Source organism: Falco biarmicus, chromosome 7 (assembly GCF_023638135.1).
Source record: "Falco biarmicus isolate bFalBia1 chromosome 7, bFalBia1.pri, whole genome shotgun sequence".
In the NCBI taxonomy this organism is placed as follows: domain Eukaryota; kingdom Metazoa; phylum Chordata; class Aves; order Falconiformes; family Falconidae; genus Falco; species Falco biarmicus.
In genome coordinates this window covers 41,939,510-41,960,967 of record NC_079294.1, presented here as the reverse complement: position 1 = coordinate 41,960,967, position 21,458 = coordinate 41,939,510, and the positions used below count along the sequence as shown (strand labels likewise).

The following is a 21,458-nucleotide window of genomic DNA, read 5'->3' as shown; positions in this document are numbered from 1 at the left end:
GACAGGGAGACAGGTGTTTTTTCCCAAGGCAGTTCAGACCCTCTAAAATTCAACTCACCAGCTGGCAAGGCCATCTAAGTTCCCAAATTAGGTGCCTTAGCTGGCTGCCCGATTGCAAGCAACGCACAAGTAACTTAGAGAAGGAGTCAGGAGTTCAGCTGACACGGCTACCATGCCCAAAAAGCTGCCAACTCCCTTGTTCCTGTGACGTATGAAACAAATTAATCAGAAAATTAAAACAAGCACTGTCTCAACTGATTCCATCTAGAAAAACGATAGAAATGGGACCTGAATGAGTAAAGGCTGTCTTCACACAGCTCACCTCTTGAGTTTTCAGTGGATAAATCTGTCAAATCCTTGCACAAGTGTCTCTGCAACCCAGCTGGCATCTCCCCAGCGCAGTAGGGCACTTGGGCCTCTGCAACGTGTGACTGTGCAGGAGGACACCCATCAGTACTGTGTGTCTGTGTCTCTCTTTGTCTCCGGGAATATGCCTCCTGGCATGACTCAGCTTTCTGGTGCACCACACTAAAAGACTGCTTTCCAGACCATATATTACAGTCCTTCCCCTGATAAACAAGCCAGTCCCTCCACAGGCATCTACCGTCACATCCTTGCCACGCAAAGAATCAGCACCCCTTTCTTTTCACCCCTCAATACACAGAGTATCAGCTCCAGGGGGGGAAATGGGAAGTTTGTGTAAGGGAAGCACAAGGGGTATTTTTAGGACAGGAATGGGAATAATGACTAACACTAGCATCCAGCAAGCTCCAGCTAAGATGGGAATTTGGGGATGTTACCCATGCGCAGCATGTGCCTTTCGGTTGGCTGACTCAGAGTCAATTCATGCTGTGACTCTTTGTGCTCACTCTTCTTTCCCGGACCAGGATGCCTTGCTTACGGGAAGGTACCTGTGACAACTGTTATTATCTCAGCCTTTTTCAGGCCAACACTACAGACTACAGGATTTTACTGTTTTAACTGGGGAAGGTCTGAAGCTGTCAGGTCCCTCTTGCTTACACAGGCCTTGACTATATGCTTGAGTGTCTTGGTTATAAATCCCTTTCTGCAGGAAGACGACACCACAAATCCTCACTGAAACTTATTTCTAATCTAGGGAGACAAGAAACAACAGGCAAACCAGACAGAAATCTTTGCTGAGAGGCGTGATGGCACCACACCAGATCAAAACTCAGAATTAAAGATTTTGTATCTAAACCTCTCGTGTTTACACAGGCCAGAATTGCACAACAATACCAATTTTCTATCACAATACAAGTTAGTCAACTTGAAGGAAAGATGTTTTTCAAAAAAGTCCTTGTCTGCTTGCTAAAGGTACACCCAGGTGGCATCTAACGCGCATTGGTTTTTAGCTCATGTTCTCATCAAAGTGTAGCACATTCTACCTCAAAGCTGTATTTTTATTTTGTGGCAGGAAAGCAGTTGTTAATGTTATTGACAATTCCAGTGGGTTCAATCATCAAGTACTTCAAACTCATCTATCTACACAGTTGAGTGCCGCTATGCTCAGGCTGGACTGCTGTTTTCAAATACTCTCCCCATGAATAAATCATTGATCAAGGACTAATGGAAGAACATAGAGGCTCAGGGAAAGCAGGATGACCCTTTACTGCCCTGAGAAAAAGGAACAAAAAGTGAATTATTTTAACAGGCTGAAATGCATCACCCACAAAAGATACATTAAAGCTAATGAATTCCTGGAACTGTTCTAGACAGGCTACCCAGACAAGGAGCAATAGATGACCCCTGTCCTCTCTGCACGTGTGTTTACGTGTCCCCAGCTTCTGTTCTCAAGCAGACTTCACAGTGCTTTACTTTACAAATGGTTTGCAAATCTCTTCATGATTTTGCATGAGAAATGATTTCACGGTAGGGTTAAGAGCAGAGAACGCTGTGTGTGGGATGGTGGTGTGGGTGCTGCAGCATACTTCGTGCCAGACTGTAACAGGAAAGCCACCACACCATGACATAGCAGCCACTTTCACATCAAGATCACATCCATGTGCATTGGGAATCAACTTTTAAACACAGTGCTACTTTCGCTTCACACCTCACATTGTCTGTGTGGTGACATGGGAAGCACCACAGTGATACAAATCCAAACCCAGCTTGCTTCCCCTAGAGTCAATTCCTTAATTTTGTACTATTGGTTTTGAATCTCTGCATTTCCATTGCACATGCCTGTGTCTCCACAGCCACGCCTGCTACCTGGAACTCAACCCTTGGGTGTTTGGTTCGCTGTCCCCAACTAAGTGCTCGCTGTCACTCCTGGCACTGCCAGCAACCCTCACCATGACTGGAATGACTCAAAACAGAAAACGCTCAACAAGATGACAACCCTTATCAACAGCCTTTCATTCCCCCAGAGCAAGCAAAGCATTCTCCCAGAGGGGCTCTGCCCAGACACGGAGCGGGTGCAGCTGACACCCAGTATGAAGTTTGGATGCAGGAGGCTCTGCCCCAGAGCTAATCCAAGTTTCAGGGATCAGGCAGAAACACTTCCCACCGTGCATCCCCAGACGAGCCTGTACGGCAGATTTCTTCACCAAGTGCTTCACCACTCCAGCTCTGTACCTCGAGATGAAGCACTCCACAGCCCGACGGCTCTGGTGCCCACATGGCACCTTCACAGCACTGACGTCAGAGCTCCAGCACTAGTGACGCGTTACTCAAAGACGCGGTGACTTGCTGCTAAACCCAGCAGCCCAGCAAGCAGAGCTCTCTTTTGTCCTCGGTTGCCCTGGGCAGCTGGAGCTTTTTCTGGCACCTTGCTAGTCAGCCCTGTGGCTTTTACCTCATGCGCAAAGCCCAGACAGAACACGGATTCAGGCTTAGCGTCTTCCTGCATCTTTAAAGGAAAGTGTTTGCTTTTTGCATTGGCCAGTCACTAAGGTGTCATCAGGGCTGCTTTTTAGAAGCTGAAGACAGCAAGGTCCCTCTCTCTGGTCATTTCTGCCTACTCCTCCGGCAGCATGGCCACTTTACTTTCCTACCTGACCCTGCCCTTCCATGCCCTGTCCCATCTGTGCTTTCTGGGGCAGTGAGGATGCTGGTGCCAGGTAGGCACGGTGCCCTTGCATGGAGGTGCAGTGATAAGAGGGGGAATCCAGCGCTTCCCCACGTGCTACAACCAAACTCAGCAGCAAAAAGAAGGGCCTGAGCGTGACACAGCTGCAGGCTCTGCCCTTGGCAGAGGACAGCATTTCACATAACCCATGTCACAAGCAGTTATAGGATTTGAGAGGTTTCCTGGGTCACTCTGGCCGAGCTGCATCGTGGCTTTCTGTGGTGCTACCACAGGACTTCATCTGGCTCCTGTCCCCCCTATTGCACCCCCTGCTTTTTGCCAAACTCCAGTACATTTGCTCACACCACACAGCACCCTGCTCTGAAGCGCTGTCCCCTTACACAGCCGTTCCTAAGATCAAGTATCACTCAGATGAGCAAGACTGGAAAAATCTTCCCCTCCTCTGTGTGAGTTCTGTACTAGCCTGTTGTTGGTCTAAACCACAGATTACTTCATGACTTTCTGGCACCCACAATCTACATCATCAGCCAGCGAGTGGGATGGGTCGTACACGCATGAGAGCACCTGGGTGAAACCACAGAAGGGTTAACCCTGCAGCGGGCTGCGAGAAAATGCAACCGGTCCAGAGGGCTCAGAGGAGCCAGAGGCTGTGACTCACCGGGAAGGGCTGCACAAAACCAGGGCTCTCAGCAATGCCCACGGGAATTGGTGAGGGAGATTCTTCCCCCCAAGACAGTCGAAGGAAGGCGCCTCACCTTTCCCATCCGGGAGCAGATCCCGTGACTGCCTCCCCAGGAGGGGAATTCACTATTGTCCTGCTGATTGTTTCCAGTCTGGCTAAAAATGGGATGACAGGATGACAATTGCTTCATTGGAAAAAAACCAACCAACCAACAACCCAACAAGAAAAAAAAACAAAACAGTCTGGAGTAACAGAATTATTTTGTAGATTCTTCTTGTTTGGGTTTGTTTCCATCCTGGCTTAATGAGCATTAATGACTTCAGCCGCAGTAGGATGAGGGGGTGGAAAGCCATTAGGGCGAGAACATGATCCGAACAGCCCACAGCCATCTCTCCCCAGCCCGCACTTCTGCCCCAGACCACCTCTGCAGCCCGGCCGGCAGCAGCGCCTTGAGTCCATCCCTCCCTCCCTCCTCCGGCCCTTCAGAACGAGGAAGGTGGCTGAGAGCAAAGGGAAAGCTTAAGTTCTCCTTTTTAATCTGTCTGACTGAAAGTGCCAGCCTTGCTGCAGCACTAATATGTTAGCATGTTAGCTATGCTCAGCAGCATCTCCAGAAAACTGCTGTTCCTTCTCGGTGGCGGGGAAACAAAGGGAAAATGTCCCAAAGGAGTGGATGCTCCAGGAGAAAGCAGTAGAGCCCAAAGCCTGGAAAATAAAGTTTGTTTTGTTTGCAGAAGCCACACTGAATCTTCTGAGACTACTTCTGGTGTCCAGAGAGAATGAAACCTAAAGCCAAGACGCATAATTAATGTTGAAATTCTTCCTTACGTAACAGTGCCTGGGACGCAGCCACTCACTTGGCCAGTGCTGCAAACGGCCCTGCCAACACAGGCCGAGGAAAAGTGATGCCTGCGTTATACCCAGTGGCTACAGGCATTCTTATGTACTTGGTGTGGGCTTCAGGGAATTATGTGTTCACATCTACAAGCCAACCCTGCTGAAGGACAGCCATCTTCTACCTGGATGCATCCCCCAGGGAACAGGAGAGCTTGAACCACCCCAAACCACAGCATGGTCTCGAGGAAGTCACAAGCAGAGCAAAGACTTGGGAATATTAGGAGCTTCCCTGGAGAAGAGGTGGAGAGTTTCAGCACAAATCTGGTTGTAAGAAAGCAAAGAGAAAGTAGGGAAGGCTCTCAGTCAAACAATGACTTCAATTAACCTGTCCTAGATGTGACAGAACGTGGAGATACCTGATACTCCATGTCACACTGAACTCGTGCAGAGATAACAGCTAGGCTGCAGAAACTGTCACTTATCATCCCTTCCCTTTCACACGTCCCTAGTCCAGTGTCGGCTTACTGGTTCACGCAATAGTTGGAATTTGCTGTCTTGCTTCCTGGCCAGCAGGGACCCAGAAACGTCACCAGCTGATGCTGGGAAGCAGCATCCAACAGCTCTGGCAGAAACCTCTCCTGACTGCCCTGTGACCTGGGGGAAAGCTGTCAGCCCTGAAGGACCCCAAAGGCAGCTGTGACTGGAGATGATGAGGTGCCATAAACAGAGCAGGGTGCAAGACAGTTTTCCATGATGTTTATCGCACAAAATGCCGGGGGCTATCGCTGTCACAGGAGTCACTGATCTGAGTGAGCAGGGCAATTTTGCTAGATCAAAAGACTATAGGGGGATGCGCAACACAGACTCTCCACTCATGAATCAGACGCCAGCCCACTCGAGCCACAGACATCTCGTGGCTTTAAAGGTTCAAATGCTGGTCTCGCTTTCCTGAAAAGCTGACTCCTTTCCAAAACATCATAATTTACAAGAAGCAGCACAGGTTAGTATTGCCTTTCTGAAAGCAGACAGGAAAGCATGTTTCAAGTGGCTCAGTCACAAATAAAAGCTATCTATTTAACAGATATGGGGCAATAAAGGCTTATTTGGGCATTTTCTCTTTGGGTAGGTATAGGGGGAAAATTGTGACTTCAGGTATGAGTTACACTAGGCCCATCTCAAACCTACAACCAGCTGACTGCCATCTACCAGCCATCACAATTTTGCAATTAACTCAGCAGTTCAAGGCGTGAGCTGGGCTGGCTGAATCTGCCGCTCGTTTGCGGCATCCCAGGCAGCACAGAGAGACCGAGAGCTGTAACCTTCCCGCGGGGGCTGGCCCTGGTCCCAGAGAGACCCCAGCAGGAGCAGGGCTGGCAGGACCAGCTCTTGCTCCATGCTCCGGCAAGGGTAGAGCGGCCGGGCAGGGCTGCACTCTGACCTTTGTGGGGGGTGGGTGGACTGTCTCTTTGGGAGCTTGGCCAGCTGGCAAGAGTCAGAGCAGCTCCTTGGCTTTCTCATTTATCAAGGCTGGGCAGACAAGCAAGAAGCAGGAGCCAGCTGCCAAGATTTTTGCTCCCTTCTGTGCTCAACAGCGGTTGAAGGTAGAAATTCTGGCTGTAAAGCCGCTGTTCGGGCACCAGGTTTTGAACTAGTGATATGAGAAATACTGAAATGGGGAGCTCCAGCTAGGAAGAATGGTTATAAAGGAAAAGAAAAATTAAGAGAAGGTGGAGGCAATGGCAAAGGCTACATTAACTTGATAAGATTGTGTCAAAATCCTCAAAACATTGATAAGCATAGAATTTCTCAACTTACAGTCAAGAGATACTGACAACCAGAAATACAAAGCACTCTAATTCGGCTTTTAGGTACAAGTCAATAAGGCCACCGGGACACTGCTCCATTTTCATACGTAGGTAAATGTCACAAGGAACGTAACCAGACCCAGAGAAGGGAAGAGAAAACCCGAAGCCCACATACTAAATGTCACACATCAGCTTGGACTGTAACGCGGGTGCCACGGAGCCTGCATGCTGAAACGTGCTGCAGCCTCGCTACGGTAGCACATGCAGGTTCATTTGAAAGCCCATGAAGAGTCTGAAGGGATCGCTTCCTAACCACTACTTCTACCACACAGGTTTTTGCACATGGAATAATCTCCCCCTGCTACTTTGCACAGCTAACCCTGCTTTTTTCAACTCCTCTCCTCCCCGCCCCCTCCCTCCTCCAGCCCCCTTCATTTTCCAACACAAAGAAAGAAGCCATGACCCACTTTGGCGAGGCACCATGACACTGCTGCCTTCCCTGAAACGGCATAGATCAGAAATTTTTTAGATGCAAACGTTCATATGCTTATTTGATGGACTTTGCTATGGCAGTTATGACTGGATCAGAGATTTAGCTAGCAAATAACCTCTCCTAGCTGGAAGGAATTTTCCTGATTCATAAGCACTTCTCTACTATGCTGCTGAGAGATTTGTGAAAGCAGCTCTAGATGTTAATAATAAATCGTGCTTGTGAAACTTTAATTGATTCAAAAGCAATCAGCTCAGAGCATGGAGGATCTCTGTGGTTTGGAATATATCACACCTTGTACACAGTTGAGACTTGAAGGCTTGCTCCCACTTCCATTGTTGTCAGCTGGAATACCGCCACCTGCTTTAGCGGAATAATAATCGGGGTAATACAATTCTGAGACTAAATTGTGCCTTTAGGCACCACCTCATAAAAGGAGAGGTTCTCGATCCTATTAACAGCAAAGGTGTTATGACTCAGAGGCCAAATGATGAGCAATGCTTTCCCCTTGCTCCATGGGAACAGGCTTCGCAATCTGCAGCCTGGCCCGCAGCAGCAGCTAACTACAAGCAGCTCGGCTGGCACACAGAGGGCAGAAGCAAAGCTGTGCCCGCTGTCCTGCCCAGGGTACCACTGGCAGAAGATAGGAGTTTTCTCCCATGGAAATTCTGAATTCTAAACCAGACAACTACTACTGCAGTGTTGCCATGTAATAGTTGAGATTTTCTACTGTGTTATCATTTTTAATTTCTGTATCATCACAGGCACCTGATGACTCTGAACTAGGAGCTAAAGACAAGGTGTTACAGTGATGCACCATTGATATTAAAAATTGCTGGGTGACTTTACAAAATTACTCTGCAGAAAACCAGAGTACCTACATGCTCACTGACATAAAGACCAAGATCTAAACATTGAGATTATTGACAAAGGAAACTCCAGGCACTGATCTTGCTACAGCTAAAAGAGACAAATTATCCCTGGATAGCTATGGCAGTTGCTGCAGGCCAAGTATGTCAACAATACTGATTTTTCTCATTGTCTCCCTTACATATATAGTAGCTTCACCCACTACAACTTGTCATGTTGCAAGAAATCTTCCATTTCAGCAAGTCGGAGGGAGCAGATGCAACAGCATTCTTTGGCATAATCTTTGTTTTAAAAAATTGCACAAAACATTTATTAAGGTTGACAGAGACCTTTTCCACAGCTATATATATCAGCCTCCCTAATGCTAACTCAGGGGTCATCTTCTCTGACATTAATATTTAAAGCTCTCTCAATTCAAGGTGGGTACAAAGATGAATAAAATGATTGGATTAATGCTGGGCAATTCTGGAGATGTCAGAGAAAAAGTTTTCAAAATTAGGTCCTTAAAATCATAGGTCTGAATGCCCTTGATATCAGGGGACATGTTAAAAGTCAGGTAAGCAGTTCTGGCTAAAAAGGTAGCAATAATATTTCGGGGCAGTTTTAAAAAATAAATTTTACGTAACATTTTAAAATTTATTCCGATTTTTATTTTTGCTCCTTCTCATGACCTTCACACCTTTAAAAAGGAATGAAGAGGGCAAGAAGAACAGTCTTTTTGTAGAAAAAAGTGCCTTGGTTTCAGAAATTCTAACCTAAATATTCTCAGGTGCTCTGGGACTTAATAAAGACTGAGTCTAATTCTGGGCTCCTTTCTTTAAGAACCTGTCTGTAATCGTTACATGTAGCTATTCCTTAAATTACATCTGTGTGCTTTTTAATTGTGAAATGCCTTCATAAGGATGTACTTGTCACAAAAAAGAATGACAGAACACAAGTCACATCTAATCACTTACCCTCTCCACATGTGAGCAATATTGCTTTTTTTTTTTATTGTACCAGTACCAGAATTCCCAGCTAACACCGTTCACTCATTTCAAACATTCAGTAAATGCGTCAGTGCCTGTAAGCGTAGTACACAAGTTATTACACGCAAATGTTAACAACTACCCCAAAGGAGAAGAGTGAAAGTACAAGAGATTTAGGTAAAGGTTATTCAGCCTTGGGGCAGGTGGATGAACTAGACAAACTCTTGAAACCCCTTCGAGCTCTGGGTTTTAATGATTTATACAAACTCGTTATGTGCAGGGTTTGCAGGTTTCAGATCAGTCCCTTTAAATAACCGTAAAGGAAAAGTAGACACTAGCAGAGCCAATAACTTCTGTAGGCTATTCAGTAGTCCTTAGTCATGTGGAAAGTTGCATTGAAGTTCACAGACTATATACAGTAGAGTCAATGGGGCACAGAGATCTGATATGTGGATCTCAAAACAGGACTTCTCTTCGTAAGCATAACTGTAAATCAGGACTAAACTGTCCCGCACAGTGACTGATTAAACATGACATGGAAACGTGAGAGGCTGAGGTTTTTTCTCTGCACTTTCCGTTTGATCAAGTGCAGAGAAACAACGCTTTAAACACTGCCTGCCAGAGGCTGTAAAAGAGCCCAGCTTGCAAGCAGGCAGCAACCACGTTTGAGTGGAAAACAATGTGGAAGACATGCTGTCTAGAAGCACAGATCAGTCTACATGAGCTGTTGACTGTCAGATAAGATAGCCACAGACATTACTACACTCTTGACCCTAAAAGACATTCCTTTATATTTCCTAAAGCTGAACAAAGTATTTCCAGACTCTGGCATGAAAATTTCTCTGCTGCACTAAGCAGTTGTTGCAGGGACGGGGCTGTTGGTATGCTATTCTGTGCCAATTCACTGCTTTTAGCTGATTTGCTTGACTCGTTCACTGTAAAATCTGCTTATATTTCATTATTTCCGCTGTTCTCATAACGCAGCACACCCTTCATGTTGTTCTGCTTACATACATCTACTCTCATCCTCAGGGCCCCAATCTAGCAAAGCACCAAGTCTAGGAGCTCTCCTGGAAGCGGTAGGGACCAGATCCCACAGCTGAGGTTGTGGCCCTCAATGGAGCCGGGGTCACAGCCCCCTGGACACTGGCTGAGCTCTGTCCCACCACCTCCTCCCAATGCAAACAACATGCCTCTGCCCACGTGCAGCTGACTCAGGCTGGGGAGGAGGGAGGCATCAAACACAGCACACTGCCTACAGATGCATCTACTGTACCACAAGCAAAAACTTTCGGAAAAGCTTAAAAACACCTCATTAAACAAAAGATTTATCCTTATTTGCAAAGAAAACAAAGCTATGCATAGCACCTGAGCAAACCAATGGTAATCCCTGGCTAGGCCCCCAGCCAGCCCGTTTGCCTTGCAGGGCACTGCTGGTATCAGTCACAGATCCAGTTTGACTGCTAATTTACCTCCCTGGGGAAAGGCCCTTGACTTCAGGGGAAACAAGATCTGGTTCCAGATGTCAGAAAGGGCATAAGATGAGAATAAACAAAATCACCAGCTGCCAAAAAATCCCCCCGAAAAAACAACAGAGAGAGAACATGAGGAATCCCGTGTCTACAATGCCTTGACCCATGGAAAAAGCAAAACAGCACACTAATAAGAGTTGCTCTGTTAACAGTGGCTGTATGTAATTAGGAAAGGCATTCAGCTTCTGTTTTCAGCATGTAATTTTTAATTGATTTTGCTGAAAGAAACTTTAGTGTTGTTTCAGTTAATAGGAGTCTTTCCAGCAAAACTGGTCTCCGTAAAAGGCTTATGTAAACCTTCCTTCAAGTGTCACAGGCTTATTGTTTGAATTGGCAGGGAATTAACCTGTTGCAAAAAACTCATTCCCTATAAAAGCCAACAGTCATGAGACGCACAGCTGCAGACCTGATGGGTCTCCTACACTAGGGAAAGGTGATGATTTCAGAGACCTGGCCACTATACAGCAATCTTTCCAGATCCCAGAGGAGACAGAGCTTTTCCCTGTCATAAGGAGTACCACACACATGAACATGATGCTTTCTGGTAACACACAGGAAAGTAAAACAATTCCTGTTAGTAAGCCGCTCTTACCTTCCCCAAGAGCTAGTATTCAGCCCCAAGGCAAGACCATGTTCTCATCTGGATAGCTGTATAATTATCTTATGCCTTCCAAAGGGACCACGCATCCTATTAAACACAATCAAGTCACCGGGGACCAACTTAATGGTGGCTGGTGCCACATCAAAGCATGGGGACTCTGTGCACACCATCCCACATTCAGAGCCAGGATGAAGCACATGCAGACCCTTCGCATCTCTAGAAGGGCCATTAGAAATAGCAATACAGACACAAAGGCAGTGGAATAAGCTAACTAGCATGAGCCCTCAGGATAAAAACAAGGTTTTTCTTCAGCCAGCCAACAGCTAGTCCTCTCAAGGTCTGTAGCCCAGCCTTTTGGCTCCTCTGGCTCTTGGTCAGCTACATGACCTACATGCCTCCCTATACCCTTAACGATGCATCTGCCACTGTGCCGTGCCAAGCAGTGAGCTGGGGCACGCAGGTGGCTCTGCTATCCAACTCCATATCTAGGGCTGGCAAAACCAGCATTAAAGTGCAGGGTGCAAAGGTGACGCTCTGCCTCTGCTTCCAGATATAGTTCAGGTATGTCACCATATATACTGCATGTTGTATTGCCTCTGCAGGTAGCAGCGACATGTTCTGAAAAGTGACCATCTCAGCCCATGCATCCTACCAGTGAGACACATTTGCAGAGGGAGAGAAAGAAGGTTTGTCATAAAAATCAAGACCATGCCATTAGGTTGGGTTGATTGCTTCATGTCACCTGTAAAAGGCCATTATCTTTCTGGAACTGAAAAAGTCTGCAGGGCAAACCCCTCAGCCCCCTCCTGCAGAGAAAACCAAACCACCAAGCCTACAACAACTAAAGAAAACATTTGCATCTGACCTCAATACACAGGTATGATGCCTCTGTTGTGGGACACCATGTAGGTGACCTTCGCTACTAGACCCTTCCACTAGCAAAGCTGTACATCAACCTATGCAAAGGTTTGACTTTGAGGGGAGCAGGGCAGACCAGCCATTCTTACAGTAATGCTACATGGAAGGAAAAGTCCTGCTTTTAAAATAAACTCTTATGATCATTTACTACCTTTTTGGTCTTTAGAATACTTATGAGCGGACTAGCTCACTTGCATTGAGTAAGCCACTGCTCAGGTGTGCCTGCTGTTTTGTTTTGTTTTGTTTCCAGCACACACAGAAGCCAACCCTGGGAACTGCTGAACTGGAAAGTGAAAGTTGGGAAGTGCTGCCTCAAGAAAAATAGCACCTAACAGTCTTTAGATAAAAATCGCACACCAACCTACCTACCTGCAACAGGACCCAGCACTGTTTTCCTTTAGAAGTAAGCTTGAAGAAAGCAGCTGTGCAAGATACTGCCCTGTGAGCAAAGATTTTATCTACAATAGCCTTGATTACTGCCTAACCTTTTCCTGGCAACATCCAGCATGAGCTGATCCTAAATACGTCCTTGTCCTATTCCTCTGTGGTTAGGAGTGCACAATACGCTATGATGTGACATGTTGAAAAGCTTGTTTTCACGGCTGGATTAATTCCTCTGTATGATGGGATAAGGAACCACACTGTACTTGTTGCCATTTTTTTCAGGAAGCAACTATGAATAGGCGTTGCTGTATTGACAGCTAAACCTCAGCTTAGGGAAAGACAGAGATGTTTCCTCAATAAGGTCAGAAAGCCATGTCTCCTTTGCAGTGTTGCAAATGAAAAAAAAAAAATCCATGGAACTGAAAGCTCTTTTAGAAAGCCCCAAATACACATACCTACATTTATGGGACTTCTATTTTGGTCAGGGATTAGTAACAAAAAGCAGTTTCCTCGAAGTAAGGAGCAAACTCACTGAAAATTTTAGTTGCATCATGAAAACCATCCTATGAGAGCACCAATCCAGCAGTAAGCCTGGTTTTAACATTAAAAAGTCACATATAACCAAAATACACCATCTGCCTCAGGAACTCCATTCTCACAGACTCACAGAAGCACTTGAAGAAACACTTCACTATGGCTATTTCAAACTGCATATGTGTGGCTGAAAAAGGAATCAACCAAATGCCTGATTTTAGCCATTACCAGCATTGTCATCTCACACCAAAGTGACACATTTCAGCTCCTTCTTGATGAACTATCAGTGCTGGCTCTCAAGCCTCTCTGGCATTTCAAAGGAGAGAAGACCCAGTTTTGGCAGCACCTGTGGCAAAACCAACTTGACTTACCAGGAGAATACTCATTGTGTTGGTAAATGCAGACTCTCTCGTGAACTGCTTAATCTTGAAGGGGGCAAGGAAAAACACGTAGTATTATGTTTAAGCTTAACCCACAATAAAAATAAATGACCCAAGGTATTTTAGGCCAGCAACTCTCTTACTCTGTTGACCCTGGGAATCCAGAAAGAAGAGGCACATTGACAAGCCTGTGGCCAAACACTTTCTGGTCAGGCTTTTCCTGGTGTCTCTCCCTGCTGCTCCCAGCTTCCTAAGCAAGCACTCTCATTCTGATCATAAAATCTCCAAACTCTCCTACACAAGTGCAGTGGTTCCCTTCCGAGTACCTCCTACCATCCTGCAGACTCCCTCCAGGAGCCTGGTGCTCATGACCCAACAGAAGCAACCTCAGTTCAGTACAGCTGCAGCCAGCAGCTCTCCTCTTACATCTTCCAGAATGGAATCACCCTAAGTTTTTTTAAAAAAGTCACCCCCCTGCAAATCTGCCCCATGCAGCTGAAGCTACCTGACTCCATGGCTCAACCAGTTTCTCAACAAGATCAAAGCCTGTGCAGTTGTTCAAGGAGCTTTTCAGTTACTCCTCCAGTTTCTATCACGAATTACGGCAGCACTTGGAGAGTGCCAGAATCCAAAGGGATGGATTACCCCTGCCCTGTGACAGGCAGCAGGCTGGAGGGGACAGGGCAGGCTGCAAGCACAGTAGCATTACATTATGCACAGATGCAGTTTTGCTGCTGAATGATTGACAATAACTACTGGATGTCACTATTTTAAGGATAATGTCATTTACGTAATTATCTGGCAGGGTCTCTCTTCAGTGGCTGGCATTATTCACAAGGGAGGAATTAGACTTACAGTTGACTTGATGATCTTAAATGCCTTTTCCAGCCTAAGTGATTCTAAGATTCTATGATTCTAGACTGAAATCCAGCTGTAGAATAAGTAGATTTGCTAGTCTATGCAGACAATCACCATGCTTTAGAAGCTTGATACATATGATATACATTGCTAGTAATTTTCATACTCTCAGGTCCCGGAGAATATTAAAATGACACTCCTTCTCTATTTCACCGTACCACATGTATCATATGATCTCATACTTAAAAATAATTTAACATTCTCTGTCCTCACCTGACCATCTATTTCTTACTGGAGCTCAAGCTAGGAAGAGAAAGAGAAGTGGCTTTTACTTGATTTATCCTATCATCTCACCATCAAGATAGGAAAGAGTCCCCCACCCAGCCTCTGGCCCTTTGGCAACTTTAGTCCTCACTTATTCTGGTTTTAGTGTGTTCAAACCTGGGTTTATCTGATATAGAAGGATGCACTACTAAACACAGGACTGCACTGCCTGCGTTAAACCATGCAAAGCCCCAAACCAAGTGGCATTTGGCCCAACCCACAGTCTGAAATGGCACTAACAGAGTGTGACTGGGTTGGAACTGGTCTCATCCTGGATCCAGTTGTGGGTCCCAGCTGTACAACTGTAACCAAGCAGCAAAATGAGAGAGCTGACATTATTCTTTGCAGTGCTGGCATACCAGAAGTAGGACTGAGCAGGGCTGCTGCAGACCATACCCAAATATGCATGCTTTGCTGTTGGAACCCAAGTAACAGTATTCCAAAGAAAACAACTGACTGTTCCTCCTTTCCAGTGCTCTGGGCAAGAGGATGCCAGAAGTGTTCTGCAAAGCATGTCAAAAAGAAATCTTTCTGCATAACCAGACTGTCTCAGTGCCAACATCTCCCTGCTCATCTGTCCTGTTTCACCCCAGAAGAGGTCTTGCTCTGCCCCTGGTATACATGGGAAGATGCTGGTCAAATGGTCGTCTTGGCCAGGGAGACCTCTGCAAAGCAGACTGGCTGTCTGATCCATGCTAGCTGGTATATGCCTTGATGCTTCAGCTGATATGGGAGCACTTTGACAGTACAGAAGGGGGAAAAAATATATTCAAACTACCCCCCTGAGTACAGAATAATAATAAAGAAGAAATAAAAAGAGAGCTGCGTATGAGAAATAGCTTCCTGAGAACAGCCTTAAGACCTGGGAGCGGAGGCTGACGCAGGGAGGCACTGACGCTCTGATCCTGCCGCAAACACAAAGATGCCCAACATGGGCAGGAAGGAAAAACTCCTGCTGTAGGATCATGGCAGGAATTGAAAAGACTTTTAGTGGCTGAGCTGAGTGGCACTGGGTAGGTATGTCAAACAGATAGGGTTTAAAACACAGGCCTGTAGCTAATGCAGGGAAATAAGGAGGCTTTGGTGTAACCGGCACATATTAGCCTTTAAATATCAAGGCACACAGTGGCAAGAGCAACAGCTCCTTGCATTTACCTCCCAGAAAACCCAGGAAGGTTTCACTTAGTGCCTGCCCCTTTGTTATCAGTTTGACATGTGCTCTACGGCACAGAGCAGACCCACAGCAGAGGCTTCTGTCGGTCAGCAGCCACACAGGCACCTGAGGTGCAGGCAAGGGGCAGTTTTGGGGCTGATATAAACCAGCTGCATGAATTAACACTAACGCAAAATCTAGCCACTGTGCCTTGGAAGGAAAACCTGTTCTTCTATGTGCTTGCACAGACATCGTAGGAAGACCCTCCCTGTAGTCAGTACTGCAGCCAGAAATTTCACTCCTTCCTGGAAGCTGGTGCACCTTGGACAATGTGCAGTGGCAAAGCAGAGGTACTATTACCCCAGCTGACAACTTTTTCCTGGTGGGCAGCAAGTGACAGTTATTTATCCAAGCAGAAAACTCAAGCTATCATCTCAGCCATGGGGTTCAGACCAAGAGAAGGAATGAATGCAGAGCTCACCGATAAATGATGCCTCTTTCATGGAGAAACATAAGGGCTGAAATAATTTCTGCAGCATAGAACCGGGCCCGATCTTCATCGAAGCGACGCGACTTCTGAATATGGAACATCAAGTCCCCGCCATTTACGAACTCCATCACAAAGAACAGGCGATCCTTCACACACACACAAACACAACAGATACGAACAGCATTAATCATCTCCTCTGTCAGGCTCAGAAAAATGTAAGTACAACTATTATCTCCCAAACAAAAACAGATTAAATACCCACGAGACATTGGGGGGAAAAAAACACCCTGATTTTTTCAGGAAAGATTAAGTCAATACCAAGAAGGTCCATTAGTATCTCCTTGCCCTGCACTCCTCCCAAAGATTTTTCCCCCAGTCATTAAATTAAATCCTGTTCACATGCAGATTGGGCATATCAGTAGGTGTGTGCTCCTCACTGACCAGCTCCTGTTGGGTTTCCTGAACTGTCCTTAGCCTGAACCGGTAAGGATGATACCCCTTCAACAGCACTCTGAGCTGAGTGGGCACAAGAGAAATCTGCAAAAAGTCACCTGCTCTCTACTACACACCTCAGATCTCTGGGGAAAGATGCTCCACAACGTAATGTGCATAACCAGACATCTCACAGACTGCAGCTTTGCCACAGTGGCACATGATGATGTTGTCTCAAGGGTATCCCAACACTTTTTCTGGGGAATGTGCATTGTTTTCCAGAATGGGATTTCCTGCCATACACTTTGCAGGGCAGCTGCCTTTTTGGGCCCTCAAATTTCAGCACTCCTCTAATTAACCTGCAGACACCTCTGGGTGATGAAGGAACTGGTAAGGACAAAGTACAAACCAATGTTTCTGCTGGGCAGAAATGCAGTTCAGCTCATTAATCATGGCTGCTGGTCTCTGAGGGGGGTGTGTGTGTGTCTTTGTTCTGGCTTTTGCAAAAGTCTACAGACATGGAGGCCTTGCTTAAGCTGCATGCCCAACAGTCTGGGTATGGGTTTAGTGCATGCAGAAGGGGTGCTCCCTTAATTGTGGCAGGAAGGACACAGTGACCTGCCACAAAACTAAACCCTAGAATTGTTGCAGTCTGGTTCAAAAATTTCCCCATGTAATTCTTTCAGGACATTCAGTACTGATTGTTTCAGTTTTCCTCTGAGTAACAGGAACAAGCAAACTGGAAAACAGGCAAACAATTCAGTTGAGACCAGTCAAGCCTTTTAATGGTACTATTTGCCCTTCTTTCCCCACAAGCTCCTTCCCAGGTCCGATGTTAATTATCTACAAGCTACTTTTAAATCCTCTCTAAGTTTAAGAGGATAAACATTGTTATACTCCACTTTCTGGCAGCCAGCCAGCTCGAAATGACTACTGGTATTAACATCTTGAGATGCACAGAGCAGAAGAAAAGCAACTAGGAATCCTTGCGTTCCTCCCCAGACATGAGCAGGAAAGCAAACGGCTTGTGTCAGCTTGCTTCTCATCACCGTCCTGAGCTCTGCTCAACAGCTCCTTCCAGAAGCTAAGATAGATGTGTTCCCAGCAGTCTCCCAATACTACAGCATGTAGCGCCAAGACCGTGTGTTAAGTGCCATCTCCAGTCCACATAAAGACAGAGTGAAACAATGTAGCGTTGTTCATTATAAGGCTGCTGAAAGATATCCAAGCTGGCTCGGCTATGGCAGCAGTCTAAGCCAGAGCAGCAGAAACTATGCAAACCCACCAGCAACCTTGGCTCTTCAGCCCACATCAGATCTCTAACGTCACGTCTTCGCTGCAGTTGGTTAAACTGATGGGCTATGCTGTGCCTACCTGTTCAGCAACCCTTCCTCCAGCTGCAGCACACACATCGCCTCTGCCTTGCCAGTCAGGTCACCTTTTCCATCTCCTTGTTATTCTTTCCCACCTCCTTCCTCACTGATCTCTCCACATTACACGTGCTTATCTAGCCAAGCTTGTCCAGGCATCTCTTCAAGCCCGTACTTAAAAAAGAAATCCCTCTTGCCTGATCTCCAACAGGATGTAATTTAATTTTTCAGCAATCTGACAAGGGATGTGTGTGTGTGTATTTATGTAAGCAATACATACGCTTGTACAAACATGCATACAGTCAGGTGAACATGCATGTGTTTTTTTACTCTTTCCTCAGAGGTGAGCTTCAAGGAAACAAAGTTAAGTCTTCCTATCTTAAAACATGCATGTCCTGCTTCTCCAGTGCAGGCAAAACTTCACAGCCCCTCTCAGACTTTTGGAGGTACTTGTCTGTAGTATGATGCTTAAAGGAAGATACTACTTCTTTCTTAAATGTTCAAGTGAGCACCAAAACAGCCAGTTTTAAATTCACATCACTGCTGTCATGGCACTAGCAGGTTTTTGCTACAAACAGCTCTTGCTTCAGACTAACTTCAAAGTTAGCAAGTATTGTGCATGTGTTCACAAGTGTTAACATCTATCAAATCACCTCCACCCACAGTCTCATTTCACAGGTCAAGCATAAATACAGAACTTTGGACTACTCAAACTTATTATTTTTTATAAAGAGGTCCAGCTAATTGTCTGTGCAGCTTTCTAACACTTAGAAATCCCACAGGGCTGCTGAACAAAAGAGCAGGATAGGTAAACCAACTCGGTAATAATACAGTGTTTGTGCATTGGCCTGCTACATGCCTGGCAATAAGTATCAGAAAAATCAGCAGTAAGGACCACCCTTTGGGGAACAGCACCTAAGAACCAGGCAAGGTCTTCCATTTTTACTCTTAAAACTTGCTTGCCAAACCATAAAGACCAACCACTCTCCCAGGAATCACTGAGAAATAAAACAAACAGTGGTATTTTATGATGGAGGGGAAAAAAAAGGCCATTTCCAGCAGGCAAGGTAAGAGTGAATAAACAGCTTAAAAAAGGGCCAGGAAAAAGAAATCTTGAAACAGCAGATAGTTCAGGCACTTGCAGATTGAACCTAACTTAAGAGTTATGTGCCTCCTTTCTTGGGGACTACGAGCAGGAATTAGGAAGAGTTGGAAGCTGGAGTGTTTTTTGACAGGGCTTAATGCTGAAATTGCCACATTTCTATTTTTCTGTGCTGCACTGCTCAGAAGTCTCCCCTGATCTGCTATCTCTGTTTGACATCGGCAAAAGTAAGAAAAGGAGCATTTGAGTCAACAGGAAACAGTGACGCGAAAGCCTTTGCAGCAGTGGCAGCCACATGAGGAAATCACGTTGCACCAGTTCTGGACTGGGATCGAGATGCGTAAAGCCACCAAGCAATTGTTCCTGTAGACTATAAAGAAACACTTGGAGGAAAACAAAGCCCATGGGATCAGTTGGGTTCATTTCAAGGCTGGCCTGTATCTAGAGATTAGCCCTGGCAATTTCAGTGCAAAAGAAATGTTTGGGTTTCTTTTTTCAATTTATTTGTTTAAATTGCAATTTGCCATTCCTATTCATTTGCTGATTAGCAGGGCAGGGGCTATTGGAAGCGGATACTATGTCCTAAGGACAGTGCATGACAGCAACTACACATACCCACTTCATTTTGTTGCCTTGGCGGGTTTTGGTTGGGCTTGAAAAGAGTCCTGGACAGCAAAAGCTGCTGGGTGGGTCAATCTACAAAGCGATCACTGCCCTTTGCAAACACAAGCACCCACTGAAATCCAACTCAAACATCACTTTAGCCCTTTGTCCCCACCAGCTCTACAAGCAAGATGCTTTGAATCCTCATACCTCTCCTCTTCATCATCGCAGGAAAAAAAAAACCTGGATTTTTTTTTTTTTATTAAAAGAGTATCCTTTCCTTCCCCATGCCCAAAGAAGGCCAGTGTGATGGCTAACTTCTACCTGCTTCTAGTTAAAAGTCACAGCTGATGCCCATGTGCAACCCACACAAGACCAAAGATCTCTGAACAGGATGAGAGCCTTATCTCTGATCACAGGCTTTCACGCTAAGTAAATTGGGCAGGGCAGGACCATTGCCCTGGTTCAGGCAGCCTGGAAGGAAGAGATAGGGAAAGACGAGTGTTTCCTATGTGGAGACATGGAAGACGATAATAGCAAAGTTCCCTTCCCTATCTGAGCTGCCCCACCAAGGACACATCCCAGCAGCAACTGCATCCAAGCCTCCCCATCAGCTGACAGGTGGCATATAAAGCAACATCTGGAGGATATAGAGACTTGGTTAAATGTGGTTTAGAGCAGTGTCGCCGCCCCCCCCCCCCCCCCAAAAAAAAAAAAAACACCAAACAAAAACCAACAAAAAACAACCCAAAACCCCCCAACCAACCAACAACAACCCCAAAACAAAAAACAGCCTGGTTAAGGAATTCAGGAATTTGCACATTTTCACTTTATCTTTTTGGAAATAATTCATGCACACAACTTCTTAGAAAATCAGCTTTGGGCTCAAGCTGATTTCACTCAAGCCAAAGGACTTCCCCAAGAAAACAGTACTTTTTCACTGTTTCGGCAGTTTATGCTTTCCAGAGCAGAAGGCAGGCACTCAAAATTATCTCTGTTGGAGACAGCTGTGTCACTGCTTCCCAGAAAAAGTGTATTGTTTCCAAAAAAGAGTAGCAGGGCTTAAGAGCTTGCAAGCAAATTATTACAAGAGCTGGCAGGCTCCCTCAGCACTCCCAATGTTCCTGTTCTCCCTTCGTGGTCCACAACCCCCACACAAAGCAATCTGCCTCGGGTCTTGCTGGGAGCATGCAAATAAGTCAGTACTGGCCTTGGGAAAGCCACATGTCCAATGCCCCCAGCAGTGCAAGTGGCCATCTGTATCTGGGTCAAGGCACTGCAAAGCACAGAACCGGAAGGAGGAATAATAAAGACGTTTATTTCTCAATATTTATCTTCGTAGGAGTAACACAACCATGAACTACACTCAGATGCTGCTCTGAAATGCCTCCCCTCCATACCCAGCCCTTCAACCTAGGCAGTGCCACATCCTTGCAGATTGCTGCTGCTCCCACTTAAAAGGTTTAGAGGTGGGCACAGGGTGTTCAGAGGGTTATACAACAGCAGTGCTTCAAAACCAGAGGATTGCAGGTGTCATACGAATGGGCTCACCAAGAGGGGATGGCTGAAATGACCTTTGCATGTACATGTGTGCACGAGAGCTGCATGGGCTCAGCCCAAAATTTCTGAACAGTGCCACAGCCACACTCACCTGGCTGCGATGGAGCAAGACACTGACTGACACTAGGTGAAGATTTGATCCTTTGATTTCAAATCAGAATAACTACATCAAGCAGAGGAGAAGCACCTCCACTCCATGTTTGCTCAGCTGGAATTACATGCAAATGAGGGCGACGCTTCTTAAACCCGGCTGCAGCAACAACTGCCAGGGGACCTGCTGCTGCTCCACTCCCCACCGTGGCCCAAGACTCCCAGACAGCAAGGCGATGGCAGAAAGGCGGCAGGTTTTATAGCTATCTGCTAGGTGATCTTTGGTGCTTTATTAGCTGTTTTACCTCTCTGCGTACATGCCAGTACACTGCAGAAACCACTTCTGCCTAGGAGAAATCAAGCCACGGCAAAGGAGCGTGCCACAGATGGCACATAAGCCCTGGGGTTATCAAGACAGGGGAGATC

General features: G+C 46.0%; 1 protein-coding gene across 1 annotated transcript in view; it reads right to left on the bottom strand.

The window, feature by feature from the left end:
• Nucleotides 1–21,458, bottom strand: part of PRKCH (protein kinase C eta) — a 121,609-nt gene that overhangs the window by 32,382 nt on the left and 67,769 nt on the right. Inside the window, exon 10 of the mRNA XM_056346569.1 lies at nt 15,867–16,021. Coding sequence (XP_056202544.1) covers nt 15,867–16,021 — 155 coding nt within the window. The remainder of the gene's footprint in view (nt 1–15,866; nt 16,022–21,458) is intronic.